This window comes from Canis lupus, chromosome 20, assembly GCF_003254725.2.
Source record: "Canis lupus dingo isolate Sandy chromosome 20, ASM325472v2, whole genome shotgun sequence".
NCBI lineage: Eukaryota > Metazoa > Chordata > Mammalia > Carnivora > Canidae > Canis > Canis lupus.
Window position 1 is genome coordinate 57,633,561 of NC_064262.1, and position 21,131 is coordinate 57,654,691.

A 21,131-nucleotide genomic window follows, 5' to 3' on the forward strand; every position below is an offset into this window, starting at 1 on the left:
CAGCCCCGCCGTCCTGACGACTTCGCCCTCTCGTCCCCCAGGCTGGCTTCCTGCCCAGCGAGCTGGCCCTCGGCAGCCCCGGGCCCCTGTCCCCTTCAGGCACCAAGGGCGGCTCCCAGTATTACTCCTACCCCGGCCACCCTCGGCGGAGAGCCGCGGACAGCGGACTGGGTGAGTGGGGGGCCCAGGGCGGGGGGCCTGGCCGTGCAGGCTGGTGGGGGACGCGGGGCTCAGGGAGCGAGGAGCCGAGGTGCCAGGCGGGGTCGTGTGAGCTCGGGCGGTGGCCTTCCGCTGTCCTTGTCCGCTGTTGGCTCTGCTCGAGGCCGTCACGCTGGGACTCACGCTGGACGGGCTCTCCCCTGGATTTGGCCCTGTGCGTGGGGCATTCTATTTTGTGTGTGGGGGGGTGGGGGCATTCTAAACGGCGCTTACGCAAACGCAGGAACCAGGACCTCGATAGTCCACGAGGAGGGCCCTGGCTTCTAGAACCCGAGGGGAGGCGGCTACACTGCCTGCCAGTGGCCCCAGGAGCTCGGCCAGCAGCCTTGGGGAGGGCCGCGTGGAGGGGTCCTGCCGAGCACGGGACCCACGCCCCACGGGCAGGTGTGAGGCGTGGCTGTGGGAGCACAGGGAGGGCCGCACGGAGGCCTGGCTCTGGGGCCGCGGACCCCACCCCGCTCCACCCTGCAGACCGTATGGACGCCCCTGAGACCTCACTCCGGTTGTTTCACTCCCGGGAAGCTCAGGGTCTCTTGTCCGAGGCACAGGGTGGGCCCCCGACCCCGCGTCCCACCTGGGGGGCAGGAGCCAGCCTCGCCCATCTCACCGCTCCTCTGGCCCCAACAGACACGCAGCCCAAGAAGGTCCGGAAGGTGCCGCCCGGTCTCCCGTCCTCGGTGAGTGGTGGGCCGCAGTGGGGTCCCGCAGGCCAGGGGCGTGGGCTTGGGGGCCTCTCCGCTGGGGGTGACTTCTGCCCCAGGGCTGCGGCTCCAAGGGCCCCTGGGAAGTTCCTCCTCGGTCCAGCTCACAGTCCTGCTGTAGGAGAGCGGGATGTTACTGGTGGCCAAGCACCTCGGGAACGGGGTCCCCACCTCTCCCCGCATCCCTGCCCCGCTGCCTGGCCCCTGGCAGGGTGTCAGCCCCAGTGCATGGCACTGGGTCCCAAGGTTGGGTCATGGGGAGAGAAGGCGGTCTGCTAGGGTCCCCGGCTTGGCCACCGCTCCGCCTGGCTCCGCTGGCCTCCAGGACCCGGAGCCCCCACGCCAGGCACAGCCCCGTGCGTGACCCGGATTGCAGTCAGCCCAGAGTCAGTCAGGTGGGCGCTCTGCTCTGCAGCTGGTGGTGCCGGTCAGGCTCTGAAGATCTGGTTCGGGATCCCGTTGACTCCCTGCTCTCCCTGTCTGAGCCTGACCGGACCCCCCGCACCCACCCCGTCCTGCTCTAGCACCAGGCCAGGCACTCCCCGCCGGCCTCAGCTCCAGGCCGTGCCAGCCCCGGTTGGCGGGATCCTGGAAACTCCCTGCTGGTCTGGGGCAGCCAGGGCACAGTGTGAACGTGGGGCCCCGCGTCCAGGCTGCTGGGGGTCCCAGGACCCGGGGCAGAGGGAAGGGCTGCAGCGTCACAGCGCGGCTCTGATGGATCGAGGAGGCCCAGGGCTGGAGCGCGGGCGGGAGAGCCGCTGCCACCAGAGCCTCCCGTGCTGGCGCAGGGGATGTGTTAGAGCAGCAGAGGACCGCGTGGAGGGCAGGCCTGGGGGCAGGGGCCGGTCCCTCCCAGCCCCCTCCTGACCTCATGGGCCTGCCGGCAGGTGTACCCCTCCAGCTCAGGTGATGACTACGGCAGGGACACGGCTGCCTACCCGTCCGCCAAGACCCCTGGCAGCGCCTATCCCACCCCCTTCTACATGGCAGGTTCGTGGGGGTCCCCGGAGATGGTTGGGGCAGGGCTCCGGGTACCTCTGCCCCCCGCCCACCTCACCGTCTGCCCCCACAGATGGCAGCCTACACCCTTCGGCCGAGCTCTGGAGTCCCTCGGGCCAGGCGGGCTTTGGCCCCATGCTGGGTGGGGGCTCATCGCCCCTGCCCCTCCCGCCAGCTGGTGGCAGCTCCGTGGGTAGTGGCAGCAGCGGAGGGTTCGGCAGCCTGCACCAGCACGAGCGCATGGTAGGCCCGTGTGAGGGGGCGGGGGTGGGCGTGTGGGCAGCGCCCTGTCGGGCCCCTGTGACCCCGTCCCCACCCGCAGGGCTACCAGCTACACGGAGCAGAGGTGAACGGCGGGCTCCCGGCAGTGTCCACCTTCTCCTCGGGCCCCGCAGCCGCCTACGCCAGTGTCTCCAGCCACACGCCCCCCGTCAGCGGGGCCGACGGCCTCATGGGTACTGGCCCCCTTAACCCCACTTCCAGATGCAGCCCCCGGGCTGGACCCCTGGCAGGGTGCAGGCGTCGGGCCTTGTCACGTGTGCCCTTCCTCCCCTGGGCCTGCCCTACACACCAGCCCGGCTTCCTCAGGCCGTACCTGTGATGTTTGTAAATGGTCCTCTGAAGATTGGGTCCCCACTTCGCATCTGGGCAGGGAGGGGCTCCCAGAGCCACGCTCCCACCATTGGAGTCACAGGGACAGAAGGCGATTTGCTGGGGTCCCTGGCTCGGGGGCTCCAAGGGAAGTCGCTCCCGGGTCCTGCCGCCTGCCTGTCACTGGAGCCTCCGTGGAGGCAGGAGGCAGGACCCCAGGCCGTTACCCAGCTGAGCTCAGGAGCTGCCCGCCAGCTGGGCCGGGCTGCTGGGACGCCACGTCCCTGAGGTTGGGCTTCACCTCTCTCTACCTCCCAGGCTCCCGCGGGACAACTGCCGGCAGCTCTGGGGATGCCCTCGGGAAGGCGTTGGCCTCGGTGAGGCGTGGGACTGGGGCTGGCAGGGTGGCTAGGCTGGTGAGCCCAGGAGGCTGGCCCCTGACCACCTGTCTGGTGGCCCTGCCTCCTCCCTGTTGCAGATCTACTCCCCGGATCACTCAAGCAATAACTTCTCCTCCAGTCCCTCGACCCCCGTGGGCTCCCCCCAGGGCCTAGCAGGTCTGTGTGGGGTGCTGGGGAGGGGCAGGGGCTACATCTGGTGCCTGCGGCCCTGGGTGGGTGGAGAGCTGGGTGGACTAGCCGTCCCCGGGCTTGTGGGATCCAGCAGGGGCAGGACATAGAGGCCAGGAGCCAGCCTAACAGGACTCCGGAGCACAGACACGTTGGCATCTGTCCAGCCCGTATATAGTCGGCACCAACGGCGTGCCCTGCCTTGAGTTCTGCCAAAGGGGCCAAGGTTCTCCTATCCCCGAGACCATCTACCTGGGGATCAGCTCATGGGGAAGTTTCTGGAAGGCCAGGTGGTTTTACTAGGAACCCCGTGGGCAGGAATCCTGGCCCCTCCCTGAGCCATGCGGGGCCCCTGGGGTGAACCTGTGCCCTGCGCTGGCCGCACCGCTGGTAGGGCAGGCGGGCCTCTGGGACACCTACCGCTGTGCCGCTGGGCTGCCTTCCCCGGGAGGTGGGTGTGGGTCGTGGCCGTGGGAGCCCGATTCCCCGGGGCTCCCCTAACTGGCTGGCCTGGGCAGGGCTGAGCCCAGGGGCCCTGCGGGCAGGGGCGCCCCCGTGTGGCGGGCCTAGGCATCAAGGCCCCTTGCGCGCCCCCTGCCAGCCTCAGAGGCCCTGTTGACTCGCCCCCTCCCCTGCAGGGACGTCGCAGTGGCCCCGACCAGGAGCCCCCGGTGCCTTATCGCCCAGCTATGACGGGGGTCTCCACAGCCTGGTGAGCTTCCTGCCCCGGTTCCAGGGCTGGGTGGGGGCGGTCCCTGGTGGGGGCCTGCGCCCAGGGTGCGGTCTGGGCCACGAGGTATGGGGTACGTGTGGGCCCAGAGACAGCATGCCTGGGGAGGGGGCGGGCGGAGCTCACGGGCAGTTGCCCCTTGATGGGTACTCGTTGGGTGTGAGGTTGAAGCCGTGACCGTGGCCTTGGGGACCCACGGCCCACACCCTGACCGCCTCCCGCCCCCTTGGCCCGCAGCAGAACAAGATGGAAGACCACCTGGATGAGGCCATCCACGTGCTGCGCAGCCACGCGGTGGGCGCTGCGGCGGACGTGCATGGGCTGCTCCCTGGCCACGGAGCGCTGGCCCCCAGCTTCACTGGCCCCGTCTTGCCGCTGGCCGGGCGACACACTGGCCTGGTGAGTGCTGCCTGCGGCCGGGCCAGGCGGGGGTGACGGCCGGCCGGCCCTGACCACGCACCTGCTCACCCGTCCGCAGGTGGGAGGCGGCCACTCGGATGACGCCCTCTCGGCCAGCGGCCTCTTGCACAACCACGTCGGCCTTCCCAGCCAGCCCGGCGCCCTGCCTGACCTCACCCGGCCACCAGACTCCTACAGTGGTAAGCCTCGGCGCGAGGCTGGGGGGCAGCTGGCCCGGGGGTCACCTGTACCCTGACCCCGTGCAGGCCCGGCCGGGGCTGCCCTGTGCCAGGTGCTGGGTGGGGGCCCTTGAGGGGTCAGCTCAGCCCGGTGGTTCCTTCCTGAAGGAGCCAGAGCCCGGCCTCACCACTGAAGTGTTCTCCACTCAGCATCCACTGTGCGCTTGGCGCTTCTGTAGGCAGTGGGCAGGAAACGGGGAAGGAAAAAGCTTGCCCCTGGGGGTGGCCAGCAGTGGACTACGTAAGGAGGGGTGCTGGGGGGAATGGGGAGGGCTGTGGGGGTGTTCGTAGGTGTAAAGATGGTTGGGGGGCAAGATCGTGACATTTGGGCAGGGCTGGGGAGGAGCAGACAGGCTCTTGAGTGAAGCATGTGCAAAGGCCCTGGGACAGGACCACGTCCCAGATGCTGGAGGAGGAGTGAGGGCCCTACGTTGGGTGAGGGAAATGGAGAGAGATGGTGACGTCAGGGAGGTGACAGGGCAGGTCACATGGGGTCCTGGGGACAGGGGAGGACCTGGGTGCCTTGGAGGGCCGCGGGCAGAACAGGGACCTGCCAGGCCTACAGGCGCCCTCTGGGAGCCACGGGGAGACCGGGGAGCCGGGTGATGCGGGCACCAGAAGCGGCGGGTTGAGTCCTGTTCTGCAGGCACAGAGTCCGTGCAGGTGGATTCGGGTCTGGGGTTCAGGGCGAGGCCCGGGCGTCCAGGGCACACGGCAGGGCTCAGAGCTGGGACCCCGGGCAGGCTCGCCAGGCTCCTGAGGTGGGGGCCGGTCGCATGGGCACAAATTTTACGGGGAAAAGACCCAAGCGGGTGATGGCACTTTGCACAGGGCTGGAGGGATGAGGTGGGGACAGGTCCGCGGGGGCTCGGGGCTGGGGCTGCGCTCGTGTCAGTGGGGCCGGGGGTGCAGACGCTGATGGCCGCGGCGGGGGATGGCTTGGGGCCTCCCTGCAGGCATGTGTATGCTGCCCAGTGTCCGGAGCCCCCAGATGCTCCCACAGGTTCTCCGTCCTGCTCAGGACCCCCCACCCGCTCAGCACCAGCCTGAGTTTGACACCAGCATTGGTCTGCACCCAGGGTCTCTTCTGGGGCACCTCCGGCCACCACAGGCGTCACCCCTGGGGAGCTCGGGGTGGGGGCAGGCCTGCTCCTTGACCCCTCACGCTGCCCGGGATGCCCTGTGTCCCTTTATGGGGCCAGGGTTCCCTGACCTGAACCTCTTACCGCAGGTTCTCCTCCTCCCTTGCCCTCCCCTCCTCTCCCCTGCCCTCTCCCCTCCTCTCCCGTCTCCTCTCCTCCCTTTTCCTCCCATCCTCTCCCCTCCTCTCCCCTCCTTTCTACTCCCTTTCCTCCCTCTCCATTCCCTCCCCTCTCCTTCCTTTTTTTTTTTGTTAAGATTTTATTTATTTATCACACACACACACACACACACACACACAAACACACATAGAGGCAGAGACACAGGCAGAGGGAGAAGCAGGCTTCTTGCAGGGCCGGATGTAGGACTCGATTCCCAGTCTCCAGGATCAGGATCAGGCCCTGGGCTGAAGGCGGCGCTAAACCGCTGAGCCACCCGGGCTGCCCCCCTCCCCTCTCCTTCCTTCCTTCCACTCCTCTCCCCTCTCCTCTCCTCCTTTATCCTCCCCTCTTCTCCATTCCCTTCCCCTCCCTTCCACTCCCCTCCCCTTCTTTCCCTTCCACTTCACTCCTCTCCCCTCCCCTCCTCTTCCCTCCCCTGTCCTCCCCTCCCCTCTGTCCTCCCCTGTCATTCCGGGTCATCTGTTGCCAAGCCCAGGCCCCATTCCTGGTCCGACATTATTATCACAGTGTAGAGTTCAGCATCACTTTCAAAGGGCTTCTGTAGGGCGGCCCGGGCAGCTCAGCGGTTTAGCGGTTTAGTGCCGCTTTCCGCCCGAGGTGTGATCCTGGAGACCCGGGACTGAGTCCCACGTTGGGCTCCCTGCGTGGAGCCTGCTTCTCCCTCTGCCTGGGTCTCTGCCTCTCTCTCTGTTTCTAGTGAATAGATAAATAAAAATCTTTAAAAAAAAAAACAAAACAAAAACAAAGGGCTTCTGTAGAAGTGGCGTCGGCTGGTGCGTTTCACCTCGGGGTGAGGACCCTCTTGCTGCTGGTGGCTGAGGGGGTGGGCCCAGGCCCAGATGTGGAGCCTTAGGTTGTTTCCAACTCTACGTTTGTGCCGGGTGCTTTCTGGAATGTGTCTCCTGGTGCATGTGCTTGAGCTTCTCCGGTGCGATTCCAGGTTGTGGGGTTTGGGGGTACATGTGTATCCACCTTCTCCAGATGATGCCAGGCATTCCCAAACTGGCTGTGCCAACTTCCCTTCCACGGGCAGGACTTCAGGTTGTTGGGCCCTGCTGTTTCACCAACTCACTGACTTACTGGATCCCAATTTGCATTTCCTACTTTCTGGGCATAAACAGATTTCCACGGGGTCATATCTGCCTCCTTTTCTATGAATCGACTGCTTGGGAACTTTCACTATTTTCCTGTTTTTCTTACTGATTTGTAGGAGCTTTTTACATATTGTGAAGATCAGTCCTTCACTTGTTTATACAAGACCAGTGTTTTCTTTCTTGTGGTGTATTATTTTCTTGGTGGTATCCTGGTAGTCAAAAATTCTTAATTAATCAGTTTGTTTCTTCCTCTGAAAACAGCCCATTTAGTGTTTTAGAAAATAGTCCAGACTTCTGAATCACAGCAAAATTTCTACTTTTCTTCTAAAGGTTGTCAGATCTTTATCTGGAATTGTTGACTGTGTAGCGTGAGGTAGGGACTTGATTCCAGGAGTGTTTTCTGTTTTACTACTGTTTTGTGGGTTTTGTTTTTTGGGTTTTTTTGTTTGTTTGTTTGTTTTGCAAGTGAAGGCCCGGATTTCTCAAGAGAAATCATTTTAAGGGGCAAGTGAGATTTGTTGAGTGGTCCTGGAGGTGCCCCAGACCCTGACCCCAGGCCTGTTGCAGGACTTGGGCGTGCTGGGGCCGTCTCAGGTGCCAGTGAGATCAAACGGGAGGAGAAGGAGGACGAGGAGAATGCGTCAGTGGCCGACAACTCAGAGGAGGAGAAGAAGGAGTTGAAGCCCCCCCGGACCCGGACCAGGTGCCAGCCCTCCTCAGCCCCCGCCCCGCCCTGCCCGTCAGGACGCACGCACACGCACACGCACACACACGGCGCCCACACCGCGAGGCTGTCGGCGGGCCCCCCGCCTGCCCCCCCGCCTCACTGTCTCCCTCTGGCCCCCCGGGCCCCCCCCCCCATAGCCCGGACGAGGACGAGGACGACCTTCTCCCCCCAGAGCAGAAGGCTGAGCGGGAGAAGGAGCGCCGGGTGGCCAATAACGCGCGGGAGCGGCTGCGGGTCCGAGACATCAATGAGGCTTTTAAGGAGCTGGGGCGCATGTGCCAGCTGCACCTCAACAGTGAGAAGCCCCAGACCAAACTGCTCATCCTGCACCAGGCCGTGTCGGTCATCCTGAATCTGGAGCAGCAGGTGCGAGGTCAGTGGGGGCGCCGCTCCCCTCCCCCGCCACTGCCGCCCTCGCTCTCACCCCACTTTCTGGAGCCAGCCTCCCCTGCTGTGACTATCCCCCTCCTGCCATGACCGTCCTCCTTGCTGTGGCCTCTCCCTGCAGTGACCACCCTGCCCGCTGTGACCTCCCCCACCACAGTCCCTGTTCCCTCTCTGACCACTGGGCCGCCTAGCCTGGCCCCAGTGTCCCCTCTACAGGTGGGAAGATGACACTCTTTGGCCCCCTAGCTCTGCAGACGGGGGCACTTGGCTCTGAACGCCATCCCTGGACCCCAGGGACTCCCACCCACCCCAGCCCTCCTTTCTGGGAAAGGCTGTAGTCCCCTGCCTGAAGCCCACGTGCCCTGGAGCCAAAGGTCACTGTCGCTCTGAGCAGACACATCCTTGTGGGGCCACTTGAGCCCGTCAGCCCCCATCTACAGGTGGGGTTCGTCCCCCCGCCCCCGTTTCTCAGGGCTGGGTGAGGATCCAGAAAGTCCCCCCTGTGACTTGGCTCCCCAGCTCAGCTCCTTAACGCCTCCCCTGCCTGCGCGCCCGTTAACCCTTTCTCTCCTGCAGCGCTGTCGCTTGGACCGGAGCTGGGGCCCTAGCCCACCCGGCCTGCTGTCCCCTCAGCTCTGAGGGTTCCGTGTTTCCGTGATGGTGTGGGCACCCCGCCGTGTTCCCCGCGCCCACCTCTCTGCTCTCTGCCTCTCGCGCTCCCCCCATCCCAGCCCATCCACCTCTCCGCTTCCACGGCAGCCCCTCCCTACCTCGCACTTGCTGCCCAAGCCCCGGATGGCAGGGCTGCGACCTTGGGGTCTTTCCTCCCCCAAAGCCCCCCAGTTGGGACTTGAGGGACGAAAGGGGACCAAGGGGTGCACCAGCCTCAGGCCTGTCAGTTTGGTCTGCGCGCTTGTCCTGGGCTCCGGGGGCCGCCGCCGCCACCTGGCGGGATCCGCTCAGGCCCAGGGGTGGGTGGGCGGGCAGGGGCAGCAGCAGCCCCCCCGCTGCGAGAGCAGGACAGGGCACCCCGAAGCTGCTCACATGCAAGTGCCTCGGCCCCTCCTCAGCCTCGGGCGCGCACCGGGACCAGGCCTTCCCCGCACTGTTCCACAGTCCCCGAGACCAGATGTGCAGCTGTCCTGATGGCAGTTTGCCCCCATCCCACCGAGGATCGGACACAGAGCAGTCCCCTGCGCCAAGCCGTGTGGCTACACAGTCCATAGGGTTCAAGCCAGGGTCTGGACCTTGTGGCAGGTGCCTGAGCTGTCCCAGAGTCTCTGTGACCAGGGCCCGGTAGCCTCCCCGACCCAGGGCCAAATGGGGTTGTTGGCGGCAGTGAGGAGCCGATGCTCCCAGCCCAGAGCCCCCCAGAGCCGGCACGGGGGTTGGGGGCGGGGGCCAGGCCTTGGCCCCCTGAGCCGAAGTCGTCTCTGCCTCTTCTCCCGCATCGTCAGGTCAGGCCTAGCACTCCTTTAGCCCAGCCAGCGACAGCTCTGCCCGGGGGACACCATCCCAGGAGGGGCGCTGGGCCTCCCCTGCCCTCCTGGCCAGTCCTGGGGCGTGTGGAGTGGGCAGGGGGCGAGGGATGCCCTGCAGCTCCGCACAGATACGCACACGGGGACCTTGGTCCCTCCTCCGCCCCCCCGGGAGCCCTCCCACGTCGGCCTCCTTTGGGCGTAACCTTGTAGCCTACAGCTGGCTCCCAGGGGTGCACAGGGGCAGGCACAGTGCCCAGGGGCCGGGCTCCAGGAGCCCTGGGAGCACAGGTGAGCACAGTGTCACAGACACACACACGCACACACATGCGCCCGCACACGCACACAGCGGGAGCCCCGGCCCATGACTAACAGAGGCCCCGGTGCTGTGACCCAGCAGTACGGAGGAGGTGCTGTCCCTGGAGGAGAAAGACCTGAGGGACCGGGAGAGGCGCATGGCCAATAACGCACGGGAGCGGGTGCGCGTGCGGGACATTAACGAGGCCTTCCGGGAGCTGGGGCGCATGTGCCAGATGCACCTCAAGTCGGACAAGGCACAGACCAAACTGCTCATCCTGCAGCAGGCCGTGCAGGTCATCCTGGGCCTGGAGCAGCAGGTGCGAGGTAGGCTCCCAGGCCAGGTGCCCCCGCGCCGCGCCCCCGCCCCTCCCCGTGCGCAGACAGCGGGGGACTCCGCGCCGGCTCCACGTGCTGTTCACGGCCCCCACGCCCGCCGCCCCCGCGGGGACCCTCTCCCACATTGCTCTCCCCCTCCCCCCAGAGCGTAACCTGAACCCCAAAGCGGCTTGCTTGAAGCGGCGAGAAGAGGAGAAGGTGTCAGGCGTGGTCGGAGACCCCCAGATGGTGCTTTCGGCCGCCCACCCGGGCCTGAGCGAGGCCCACAACCCCGCGGGGCACATGTGAGGGGCGCACGTGAGGGGCGCCGTGCGGGACCCGGGACCCCAGCCGGTCCCCGCCGCACGTCCTCGGTCAGCACGGACCCGCGCCACCCCAGGGCCTCCGAGGGCGGGGCTGTCCGGCCCTGGGCCTCACCGCCTTGACGCCTGGGGACTTTGCTGATGGATCCTGAGACCGCGGCCCCGGCCCAGACCCCAAGGGGCAGTGTTTTGTTTTGTTTCGTTTTGTTTCTAAACAAAACCAGAACGCGAGCAAGATATACTCTTTGTCAGAAAAGATTTAAAAATGCCTTAAGTATAAAACGCAGGAGAGTCCAAACCTACCACTCGCTGGAGGGAGAAGCTGCGCAAGACTGGCTCGTTCCTGAGGAGCCGCCGTGAATCGTGCCTACGCCTGACATTTGTCTTAAGGAAAATAAAGAACGTTAGTTACAAGATTTTTTTTTTTTAATGTATTAGAAAACTAGCAAGGAGGATGCCTTTGGTCTCTTTTTTTTTTTTTTTAAGCTTTTTTGCATATGTTTTGTAAGCAACAAATTTTTTGTATAAAAGTCTTGTGTCTCTTGCTATTTCTGCTGCTGTTTCTAGACTTGAGCGTTGCATTTCATGATCAACCAGATTATTAAAAGTTGTATTAAAAAGGCCCACTGGACCCTGAGGTCTCCCCGCCCTGGGAGCCCCTGGACGCGAAGGAGGATGTTGTCTCCTAGCTGCTTATCCAGAGGTCGGGAGGTGTCCTGGGTTCGCTCAGGTGTGAGTGGTGGGCAGGCCTTTCCCTGGTGGGGGGTGTCCTCGGGGGACCCCTCGCCCCATTTTCCTCAGGGGTGGGGTGTCCGCGTGGAGCTGTCGAGGACACCCCCCCCCCCCCGAAGCAGCTCTGGTTCCTGGGCACCTCCCCATGAGCTGTTCTCCCAGGGTCTACAGACCTCCCCACATTGGATTTCATTGGGACCAATGTGTGTTCCTGGGCACGGGAGCATGGTGTTGGGGGCCTCCCTGGCACCCTGTCCCCACCTCTGGCAGAAGACCAGCACAAGCCCCCACCCCGACCGCCCCCAAACCCAAAGAGCCCACAGGCTTTGCACCCGATCACCCACGAGACCAGGAGGGGGTCTCAGGCCCAGCACCTGGGCCTTCGGGGCCCCCCGTCTGGTCTCCCCGTGCCACCAGGCTTAAACTGAAAGTCCTTGACCCTGGAGCTCCTGCTGTTCCTGGGAAGCCAGGACAGTGGCTCCCCCGTGGGTCCCCCAGCCCCAGGTCAGGCCTGCTGGGCTCCGGGGCTCCTTTTCCCCGTACCCCCCAACACCCAGGCCTTAGGGACCCCGGGGTGGCCACCTTCGCCCCCAGCACACCAGTCCGTCCAGCGTCTCCCCGGCCCCTCCCACTCGCTCCGGAGCAGTGGGGCTGCCTGTGCCCCCGAGCCCCGCCTGGAACTCCCCGGTCCAGGGAGCTGGGCGCCCCGAGGGAAGCTCCAGGCCTCAACCAAGCCCTGAGGTCACTGGGGTCCTCCCGTTGGGTCTGCTCCAACCCCCCCAAGACTGGTCGGGAGCAGCGAGGAGCCATGGGCTTGTGAAGGACCGTCCCCAGTGACTCCTGGTCTGTGTGGGTCTTGTGTGTCTTTTGGGGAACCTGCCTCAGTTTCCCTGTCTGCTTCTGGCCTTACGAGGGGCCGCTGCGCCCCCCACCGCCACCCCCAGACTACCGCCGGGCTCTGTATTAAATGTAAGTGGCCCTGGGGGAGGGAAGAGCCGCGATTACGGGAGAATTGTGCTCAGTGCCTCAAGATAACTGGTTTCCAAACAAAACTTTTTTAAGAAACATGGTTTTATACAAGTGTCGACACAGCTGGCTGGATTCTCTGGGATGTTCTAAACGGTCCTCTCTGAAGTGGATCTGGAGCCCCGTCCTGTGTAGAACAGCCCTGTAGCAATAAAGGTGACATTTGATGACCACACTCTGCTGTCCCCCGTGCTTCGGCGGGGGAGGCGGGGAGGCGGTGCCCCGTCGGGCAGCAGGTAGCGCGGGGCGCGGGGCACGGGCAGGGACAGGGCCCCGGGCCTGGGGCGGCTGTAAACATCCACGGGGATCTACGCTCCCTCATTCTGGGGTCAGGAGTCCCCCCCAAGCGGGCCGGGTCCCTCCGGAGCCCCCTCCTGCCTCTCTCACTCCCGGGGGTGCCGGGTGTCGCGCCGCCGGTGGCCACATCGCCTCCGTGGCACGTGGCCGCCTCCCTGTGCGTCTGTGTCCAGATTCCCATTATGGGGACACCTGTCACTGCAGCAAGGCCGCCCTCCTCCCATGCGACTGTCTTAGCCCAGGATCTGCAAAGATCCTGGCTCCAAATAAGGTCCCCAGGGGTGGGGGGCAGGGCTTCAACATGGCTCTTTGGGGGACACACAGCAGTTTGACCACGGTGACCACGGCAATTCCACATCCCAGAGCCGAAGCTCCTCGGGGAACCTACCCCTGCAGTAGGGGTCCTGGGATGGAGCCCGTGTCGGCCGCTCCCCCTGCCTCCGCCCCGATGTGCTCCCTCCCCACACACGTAAATAAAATCTTTTTTTTTTGTTTGTTTATTTTTAAGCAATCACACCCGACATGGGGCTCAAGCTCATGACCCCGACATCCAGGGTCGCAGGCGCGTGGCCCACTCGCCAGCCCCGCGGCCCTCGGGAGGGGCGTCCAACGGTAGCGGGAGGAGGGAGGCCCGCGGCCGGGACACCAGCTCCGTGGACGTTTCTTTCTTTTTCTTTTAAGATTTTATTTATTTGAGGGAGCAGGGGGAGAGCGCAGGAGCGAGGGGGCCAGAAGCAGACGCCCCTCTGGGCAGGGGCCGACGTGGGGCCCTGGGCGCCGGCTGGGTGCCGCCTCGGTGGCCGCTCGGGGAGAGAAGCCTCCGGATGGTGACGAGGAGCGAGGGGGCGGAGGGGGGGCACCCTGTGACACCCGAGGCCCTTATTTGTCACCGGGTGTGACCGTGGGACACAGGGCCCACGGCCTTTCTAAATGGACAGAAGCCCGGGCAGGAGCCGCCCCCCGAGGCCACAGGTGCGAGGAGCCCGACCCGGCCGGCGGCGCAGGTCACGGACACCTTGGCTTGTGAACGCCAAGCTTGGTGGCTTCGTGCACGGGTGGACACGGGCGGACACGGGCCCCGCAGAGGAACGACTCAGCGCACCCGGCAGGAGGCGGCGGCTCGGGCTCACCTGTCCCCACGCGGCAGGCCGGACACAAGCTCAGCACCCTGGGTGCCTCCCTGGGTAGAAGGGCCTAGAAAATTTGGATTAACTCACAGAAGACATCAGCTGAGCAGTTGCGGGGGCTGGAGGGGCCGCGAGTCGGCCCAGCGGCTGGAGGAAGCCCGAGGCCCCGGCGCTGCCCCCACGGGCACGCGTGTCCACGTGCAACCTGCACGCGGTGACCATGTGCGTTTGTACACATCAAACACCTCAGTACGTTGTCAAGAGGTTATAGGAATCCATCCGCGGGGGAGCGGCACACACAGCGTGTCCCCCAGCGTGTCCCCTGCGCACGGCCACGTCCCTGGGCCGCCAGCAGGAGCAAGACCCTCATGTGCCGCCCTAGGATGGACCCGAGCCCACGATGCTCAGGGAGGGAACCAGACACAGGAGGCCCCATGGGGTGGGAGTCCACGCGTGTGACATGTGCAGGACGGGCTCATCCACGGACAGGGAGGGGGCCCGGGGGGTGACGGCTGATGAGGATGGAACGGACCTTTCCGAAGTGATGCAAGTAGGAGTGGTGGTTCCAACAGGTGAATGCACTGAGTGCCGCTGAAAATTTTTTTTAAGATTTTATTTTTTAATTTTATATATATATGGGGGGGACAGAGACACAGGCAGAGGGAGAAACGGGCTCAATGCAGGGAGCCCGACGCGGGACTCAATCCCGGGACCCCAGGATCGTGCCCTGGGCCAAAGGCAGGTGCTACACCGCTAAGGCCCCCCAGGGATCCCTAAAGATTTTATTCATTCATTCATGAGACACAGAGAGAGAGAGAGAGACGCAGAGACACAGGCAGAGGGAGAAGCAGGCTCCCTGCGGGGGAGCCCGGTTCGGGACTCAATCCCAGGACCCTAGGGTCACGCCCTGAGCTGAAAGCAGATGCTCAACCCCTGAAATACTTCTAAATGGCTAATTGTTGGTTATAGGGACTTCACAGCAGTAAAAACAAGAAAAGCAGTTCCATTTCCCCCAAAGGCCAGATGGGAGTATCACAGGGAATCCTGGCGCCCCGGGCAGAGGACCAGTGGGATGTGGGAACCGCTGAGAGTTCTTGCTTATCCGGTATCAGGATCCTGGCGACTCCCTTCTGGGGATCCTCCCCTCCAGTTCCAGCCCATGTCCTCGCAGGGGCAGAGGCTGACCTGCCCCATTTCCACAGCAGGCCCAGGAGAAGCAGCCCCGGGGCATTTTCTGCACTTATTGGGAGAGATGCAGAGGGAGATTCTAATAATATGGCCAGACTCCTGGATCCCGCGGTGCCTGAAGCCATCCAACATGCCGTAAAACCTCTTAACTTAAACTGGTTTTTGTTATCACTGGAAAGGAAAACCTTCTGCCTTATGAGCTGAGGTGCGTTAGGCAGAGGGGCAGTGAGCCAGGGCTCCCGGACCTGCAGCCCTCAGGCCCCATGCCCAGCTCCACTTTTTTTTTTTTAAAGGTTTTATTTACCTGTTTCCGAGAAAGAAAAAGAGTGAGAGCGTGAGCCGGGCAGGGCGGGAGAGGAAGAGACAGGAGAGGAGCCCAAGTCGACTCTGCAGGGAGCGCGGAGCCCAACGTGGGGCCGGATCTCAGGACCCCGAGACCGCACCGGAGCTGAGACCAAGAGCCTGAAACCCGGGACGCGGAGCCACCGTCCTTCCGTGCAGGCCGCTCGGATGCAAAGCGGAGGCCCCAGGGCACCTGCAGAGACACAGTCTACACCGGTAGCAACAAGCCCCCTCTCCCCGGGCCGCGGGGTATCAGTGCGGGGGGGGGGGGCTCCCGCCCGCGGAGGGGCCAGGACGCGCCCAGGACCCGGGAGCTGCCCCTCCCCCCACCCCGCGGAGGGGCCTGGACCCGCCCAGGACCCGCGGCCCCGGAGCTGCCGCCCTGCAGGAGGCGAGCGAGGGGGCAGGCGAGCCCCGGACTGCACCCGACGCCGGGGCCCCGGACCGCCCCGGGACCCCAGGGGCGACGGCCCCACAGGCGGCGTCCGAGCGACCGCGCCGCTCCTCCGGCGGCCCCGGCCAGGCCCTGCCCCTGCCCTCCGGGCCTGCTCCCGTCGGCAGATAAAGCCCCCGCTGGCGGCAGGACACACGCAGCAGCCAGGCGTCTCGGGTGCAGCTGCGGCCGCGGGGAGCCGCCCTGGCCGCCGGCGAGGGGACACCCCCGCGACTCCCGGTCCCGCGCTCGGCAGGACCCGCCCACCCGCGGCCTCGCGGGAACGACTTCCGACCCTCCCCGGAAGTGACCGCTAGGTTTTCCGGGTCTGCGCGCGCAGCAACGCCGACACCCGTTGCCTACTGGGCAGCCTGCCCGGGGCGGGGCCTCCGCGTGCGCCTGCGCGCTGCGACCGCCGCGCCTGCGCAGTGCGGCCGGCGGCAGCCGGGGTCACCCTGAGCTGCGGACCGCGTCGCGATGCTGAGCAGGTTACTGGGCCCGCGCTACCGGGAACTGGCCAGAAACTGGTGAGCGTGTGCCCCCGGCCCCCGCGTCCCCGGCCGGCACCTGTGATGCTGCAGGCCCCAGAGGGGTCCGGCGCGCGCGTCCGGGGCGGGCTCCTCACCCCTGCCTGGGCGGACCGACACGGCCGCCCGCCGTCTGTCCAGGCCCCGGGCTCCCGGGCTCCCACCGGACGCCGGGCAGGGTTCCTGGGGCGTTACGGACCCTCGGAGCCGTGGTGGTGGTGGTGGTGGTGGAGGAAGTAGCGCCTGCAGCCCCCGCCCGCCGTGAGGCTCGTGGCCGGCCACGGGAGCTGCAGCGGGTTCCCCGGCCGCGGGGCACGTGGGCCCGCACAGCCCCGAAGCGCGAGCAAGTACCCCTCCCGCGTGGGTGAGCATTGCGGCGCCCCTGAGCCGAGCCCGCCACGCCGGGAGGCTGCGGCGTCCTCCAGGGGCTCTGCCTGCGGTCGTTCGCCGCGCAGGCCTGATTGTCGCGGAGCCCTGCGGGGCAGCTCCGGTGGCCCTGCTTCCTGCAGAGGACGGACGAGCCAGAGCACCTGGGTTCACAAGGTCACCTCCGCGAGCCTCGCTCCTTACGCTAGAGACTGGGTCCCGCTCCTGCTCGTGGGGAGCAGGTGCATGGGGTCTGACCCGCAGGAGGCCGGTGGAGCCACTGAGGATTCTAGCCAGTCACCGCACACGAGTGAGGGGCGGCCCCTGGGCGAGAGCTGCACTCAGCCTGTGCCTGCACCCAGCACCTGGGTGTCCTTGGGCAGGTGTCCTGCCTTTCTGTGCGCTCCTGATCCCTCTCTCAGTCCCACAGCTGTCACGGATCAACTGTGAGCTGCAGAGCGGACGCCAGCATGCACACCTGCGCTCTATAAGGGTGGTTATGAGCTCACATTGTTGAATTTTTTTGAGCAAATTCCACAAAAAAATCTGCCAGTGTGAAAGCAGGTGGGAGTAAAGTCGCCTCGGGGTCTTTGGCTTTGCAGCCACCCCACGGAGTTGTCTGAGGGTTGTGTTCATACGCTGGGCAGGAGGGGGTGTGTGTGGTGGGCGCTGGATAAGCGGGAGGGGGAGAGACCCAGAGATGCAGCTGGAAGGGTGATTCCCGATCAGGACCTGACCCCTGCTGTCCTCTGGCAGGATCCCCACAGCAGGCATGTGGGGTGCCGTGGGCGCTGTGGGGCTGGTGTGGGCCACGGACTGGCGGCTGATTCTGGACTGGGTGCCCTACATCAACGGCAAGTTTAAGAAGGACAATTAAACGGATCCTCTTCAGACGCCTCTGGTAAGTTTGGCGGCCGTTAGCAGGTGAATCCTGTGATTCCCACATGGTTGAGGACTGGTGCTGCCATGAGGCTGGTTTTCCCTGCCCCAGGAGCTAGGGCGCAGGTCTGGAAGGCTCACCTGGATCGTTAACCCAGGAGAACCCTGCCCGTCAACACAAAGCTGCCAACCAGCATCCCTGGTTCGCAGGGCTGAGGAACAGGCAGTGCCCCAGGGGCCCCGTCCCGGAGGCTGACTGCACATCCCACACCGTGCCTGCCATCCCAGTCTGCCCAGCCCCGGGTGTCACGGAGGGGTGCCCCACTTCACAGGGCAAGTGGAAGCTGGCCCACAGCTGCTGGCCTCCCTAGGGGCGCTGCTTGAGCCTTAACGACCCCTTGGATGGTTCCATTGGCCTCGGACATGGCTGTCAACTGTGCTGACCACGTGGCCTGGCGGTGTTCTGGTTTGCCGCCCGCCTGACGGCCAGAGTGCCCGTGCACTCTGTCCATGCAGCAACTACGTGGCATAGCCGGCTTTGACTTTGGAGGCTGGCTGCGGTGTGCAGACCTCATCACTCAGCGCCTCCCTCCTTGCAAGGACGGGAGCCTGGAGTCTAATGCCCACCCCGCCCTGTCTCCCCTCCAGGTGTTGGCGGGTGCTGTCGCCTTCTCTGAGCCCTTGCCGTGCCTGGACCTGCCCACGCCCTCCGGATGGACCTTAGGGACACGGACAGCATGACCGAGGACTCTTTCTGAAGATAGCTTTCATGTTTAAGTGCGCACAGCATTAAACCTTGCTCTGAAACCTGCCCCACCTGGACGTGGTCATGCTGGGGACGTGGTTACCGTAACATAACCCTGGTGGCCTGAGTGACCCGGGGTGGGGGAGGCAGTGTGTCAAACAGCAAACCTCCGTTACCGCTCGACGTCTGGGGGTGAGAATTTAGGAGAAGGTTAGTTACGTGGTCCTGGCTCCAGTTACTCAGGAGGATGCAGTCAAGGTGTCAGCCGGGGCTGCTGGTTGGAAGGCCGGACTGGGGTGGGAGCTGTTCATGCTTTGCCGTGTGGGCCTCTCCTAGCATCTTTGCGGGTGGAAGCTGCGTGTCTTAGGACCTTCCCCCCAAAGTCTTGCACCATCACTTTCTCCACTGTTAGAAAACACATCCCCACATCCAGCCCACACTCACGGTACGGAGACCTTAGCTCCGTTTTAAAAGAACAAAGATCAGAACTTGTAGAAAAGTGAAGCCCTCACCTGAAGGATACAGAAAAGAGCAGGTACACGAGGACCTATGGCACTCCCTTTCCTCCCTCTGGCCCCTGCCCTGTTCTTGAAAATTCTAGAAGCTACGTGTGCGTCAAAGCATACTTGTGAAAACCACTCCCGTGTTAGTCGGCCATAAGGAAACCCCACAGACTTGAGAGCTTAAGCAGATCAGTTCTAGAGGCGGAAGGTTGAGGTCAAGATTCTGGGTTTTGCTGCATCCTGCTTTTCCCTGATTCCCCTGTGGGGGGGTGCGGAGGGTGCGTTCTCCCAGTGTTCTGGGCCACTAATCCTCTGGGGACACGGCCCCACCCTCCTGACCTCACCTAACATCCCAGGCCACCTCCAGCAGCCGCCCTCAGGGTTGGGGGTTCACTGGATGCAGGTGGAGGAGGTCAGGTGTTCGGAACAGGGGTGATTTTTCTTTTTCTTTTTCTTTTTTAAGATTTTATTTATTCATGACAGAGAGAGGCAGAGACACAGGCAGATGGAAGGAGAGAAGCAGGCTCCATGCAGGGAGCCTGATGCGGGACTCGATCCCGGGTCTCCAGGATCACACCCTGGGCCAAAGGGCTGCCCAACAGGGGTACCCAACAGGGGTGATTTTAACACAAGCAGTGGCACTGATGACACCCCTTCTGCACATCATTTTTTTACCAAAGGCATCTTTCCTGTGGCTCAAGCCACTTGGGGCCCGGTCCTCCGCTTTGAAATGGCTGCCACATGCCAACACTCAAACTGCTCTCAATAAATCCTGTCACTCGCTGTTCTCTGCAGTGAGGTCTTTTCAGCGATTTATAAATAGATGTGCTTCTTAAAACCTAACAAGGGAGGGGCCACGAGACAAAGGAGTTACTCCTAAGTTTGTTTTGTTTTTAAGTTTCCAGCCCCTGCAGGGCTGGGCGGCCCCACCGCCCCCCGAGGCAGCACGGAGCCGGAGCCGTGTGGCCTGAAGTGGAAGGAAACCCGCGGCCCCCTTCCCACAACTGATTTGATAATGCTGAACACCTTTAAAGAAAATACAGGTGAGCTTGCTTCCATGAGAGCCAGAAAAGTAAAATTCTAATTCAGATTGTTATACATTAAACTGAAAGTACTGTGAGTTTTTTTTTTTTTGTTTTTTGTTTTTTTTTTAGAGATTTATTTATTGAGAGAGAGAGAGAGAGGCAGAGACACAGGCAGAGGCAGAAGCAGGCTCCATGCGGGGAGCCCCACATGGGACTCGATCCAGGTCTCCAGGATCACACCCCGGGCTGCAGGTGGCGCTAAACCACTGCGTCATGGGGCTGCCCCTACTGTGAGCTTTAATACAAGTTTTCAGTATTTTTTCCCCCCAGTATTTTAATACCTTTCCAACCACTTAAGTCTGGGTGGAAAGTTAACCATCAAAAAAAACATCTATAAAAGATCACAGCTCTCATGTTGTCTCCGGTTCGAAATGGCTCAGTACAATGCCATGAAGCCCTTTATTTAAAACTTCTACATTTTTGGGGATGCCTGGGTGGCTCAACGGATAAGCATCTGCGTTTGGCATGATCCCGGGGTCCCTGCAAGGAGCCTGCTTCTCCCTTCTGCCTGTGTGTGTCTCTATGTGTCTCTCATGAATAAATAAAATCTTAAAAATATATATATATGTATATGTATATATATATATACAGGCAGCCCAGATGGCTCAGCAGTTTAGCGCCGCCTTCAGCCCGGGGTGTGATCTTGAAGACCTGGGATTGAGTCCCACATCGGGTTCCCTGCATGGAGCCTGCTTCTCCCTCTGCCTGAGTCTCTGCCTCTCTGTCTCTGTTGTGAATAAATAAAATCTTAAAAAATAAAAAATCTGTTAACACCTCTAAAGAAAAATTTCACATCTTGGAGGCGCCTGGGCGGCTCAGTTGGTAGAGTGTGCAACTCTTGATCTCGGGGGTCATGAGTTTGAGCCCCACATTGGGCATGGAGATTATTTAAATAAACTGTCGGGTACCTGGGTGGCTCATTCAGTTAAGCGTCTGCCTTGGGCTCAGGTCGTGATATCAGGGTCCTGAAATGGGGCCCCATGTTGGGCTCCCTGCTCATCAGGGAGTCTGCTTCTCCCTCTGCCTGCTTCTCCCCTTGCTTGTGTTCTTACTCTCCCTTTCTGCCAAGTAAATAAAAATCTTAAATAAATTGGGGTTCCTGGCTGGCTCAGGAGAATATGTGACTCTTGATCTTGGGGTTAGGAGTTTGGGCCCCACGTGGGGTATAGCAAGATTTACAGAAAAAAGTAGAATTTAAGTAAAAATTGAAAACAAACTTGGAGGCATCTGGGTGGCTCTGTCGTCAAAGCAGCTGACTCTTGATTTCAGCTCAGGTCATGATCTCCGGTTCCTTGGATCGAGCCCCCTGTTGGGCTTGGAATCTGCTTAAGATTTTCCGTCTCCCCACCCTACTACGTACTGTCTCTAAATAAAATATTTTTTATAAAGTACAAATTTGACATTTTATCTATCATGGATCTTTTGCATTTAAGTTGTTACAACACTGCAGTAAATGCCATTCATCTTGATGCTGAGGTCTTTGGGACC

At 62.8% G+C, this 21,131-nt stretch overlaps 2 protein-coding genes across 19 annotated transcripts in view; both read left to right on the forward strand.

Annotated features, from left to right (window-relative positions):
• Positions 1 to 10,941, forward strand: part of TCF3 (transcription factor 3) — a 30,236-nt gene extending 19,295 nt beyond the window's left edge. For 4 of the 17 annotated variants that reach the window (XM_025456749.3, XM_049098384.1, XM_049098383.1 and 1 more), the window contains 13 exons: positions 42 to 171; positions 847 to 896; positions 1,808 to 1,910; positions 1,993 to 2,162; positions 2,242 to 2,374; positions 2,829 to 2,887; positions 2,989 to 3,067; positions 3,718 to 3,791; positions 4,047 to 4,208; positions 4,288 to 4,408; positions 7,431 to 7,566; positions 7,728 to 7,963; positions 10,237 to 10,941. In XM_025456749.3, coding sequence (XP_025312534.1) covers positions 42 to 171; positions 847 to 896; positions 1,808 to 1,910; positions 1,993 to 2,162; positions 2,242 to 2,374; positions 2,829 to 2,887; positions 2,989 to 3,067; positions 3,718 to 3,791; positions 4,047 to 4,208; positions 4,288 to 4,408; positions 7,431 to 7,566; positions 7,728 to 7,963; positions 10,237 to 10,379 — 1,596 coding nt within the window. In that variant the 3' untranslated portion in view covers positions 10,380 to 10,941. Of the gene's footprint in view, positions 1 to 41; positions 172 to 846; positions 897 to 1,807; positions 1,911 to 1,992; positions 2,163 to 2,241; positions 2,375 to 2,828; positions 2,888 to 2,988; positions 3,068 to 3,717; positions 3,792 to 4,046; positions 4,209 to 4,287; positions 4,409 to 7,430; positions 7,567 to 7,727; positions 7,964 to 9,852; positions 10,080 to 10,236 lie in introns of those variants that run through there. The other 13 variants (XM_025456759.3, XM_025456753.3, XM_025456754.3 and 10 more) reach the window with 13 other exon arrangements.
• Positions 10,942 to 15,897: 4,956 nt separating this feature from the next.
• LOC112666200 (cytochrome b-c1 complex subunit 10) lies at positions 15,898 to 21,038 on the forward strand. 2 transcript variants are annotated; one of them, XR_004807425.2, is made up of 5 exons: positions 15,907 to 16,065; positions 17,188 to 17,332; positions 17,959 to 18,087; positions 19,457 to 19,601; positions 20,235 to 21,038. XR_004807425.2 is itself a non-coding variant. In XM_025456747.3 (3 exons), exons 1-2 carry the CDS (start codon positions 16,016 to 16,018, stop codon positions 17,306 to 17,308), a joined length of 171 nt encoding a protein of 56 aa, XP_025312532.1. In that variant the 5' UTR covers positions 15,898 to 16,015; the 3' UTR covers positions 17,309 to 17,332; positions 17,959 to 18,121. The 2 variants fall into 2 exon arrangements, 1 of the variants encoding a protein (XP_025312532.1); XM_025456747.3 differs by lacking the exons at positions 19,457 to 19,601; positions 20,235 to 21,038 and having other exon boundaries at positions 15,898 to 16,065; positions 17,959 to 18,121.
• The last annotated feature ends 93 nt before the right edge of the window (positions 21,039 to 21,131 follow it).

What these genes read in the sequence shown, in the direction of transcription:
- LOC112666200 (XM_025456747.3), top strand. Translation starts at nt 16,016, where the DNA reads ATGCTGAGCAGGTTACTGGGCCCGCGCTACCGGGAACTGGCCAGAAAC. An exon ending in CGGGAACTGGCCAGAAACTG is followed by an intron (nt 16,066 to 17,187) that starts GTGAGCGTGTGC and finishes GTCCTCTGGCAG; the next exon opens with GATCCCCACAGCAGGCATGT.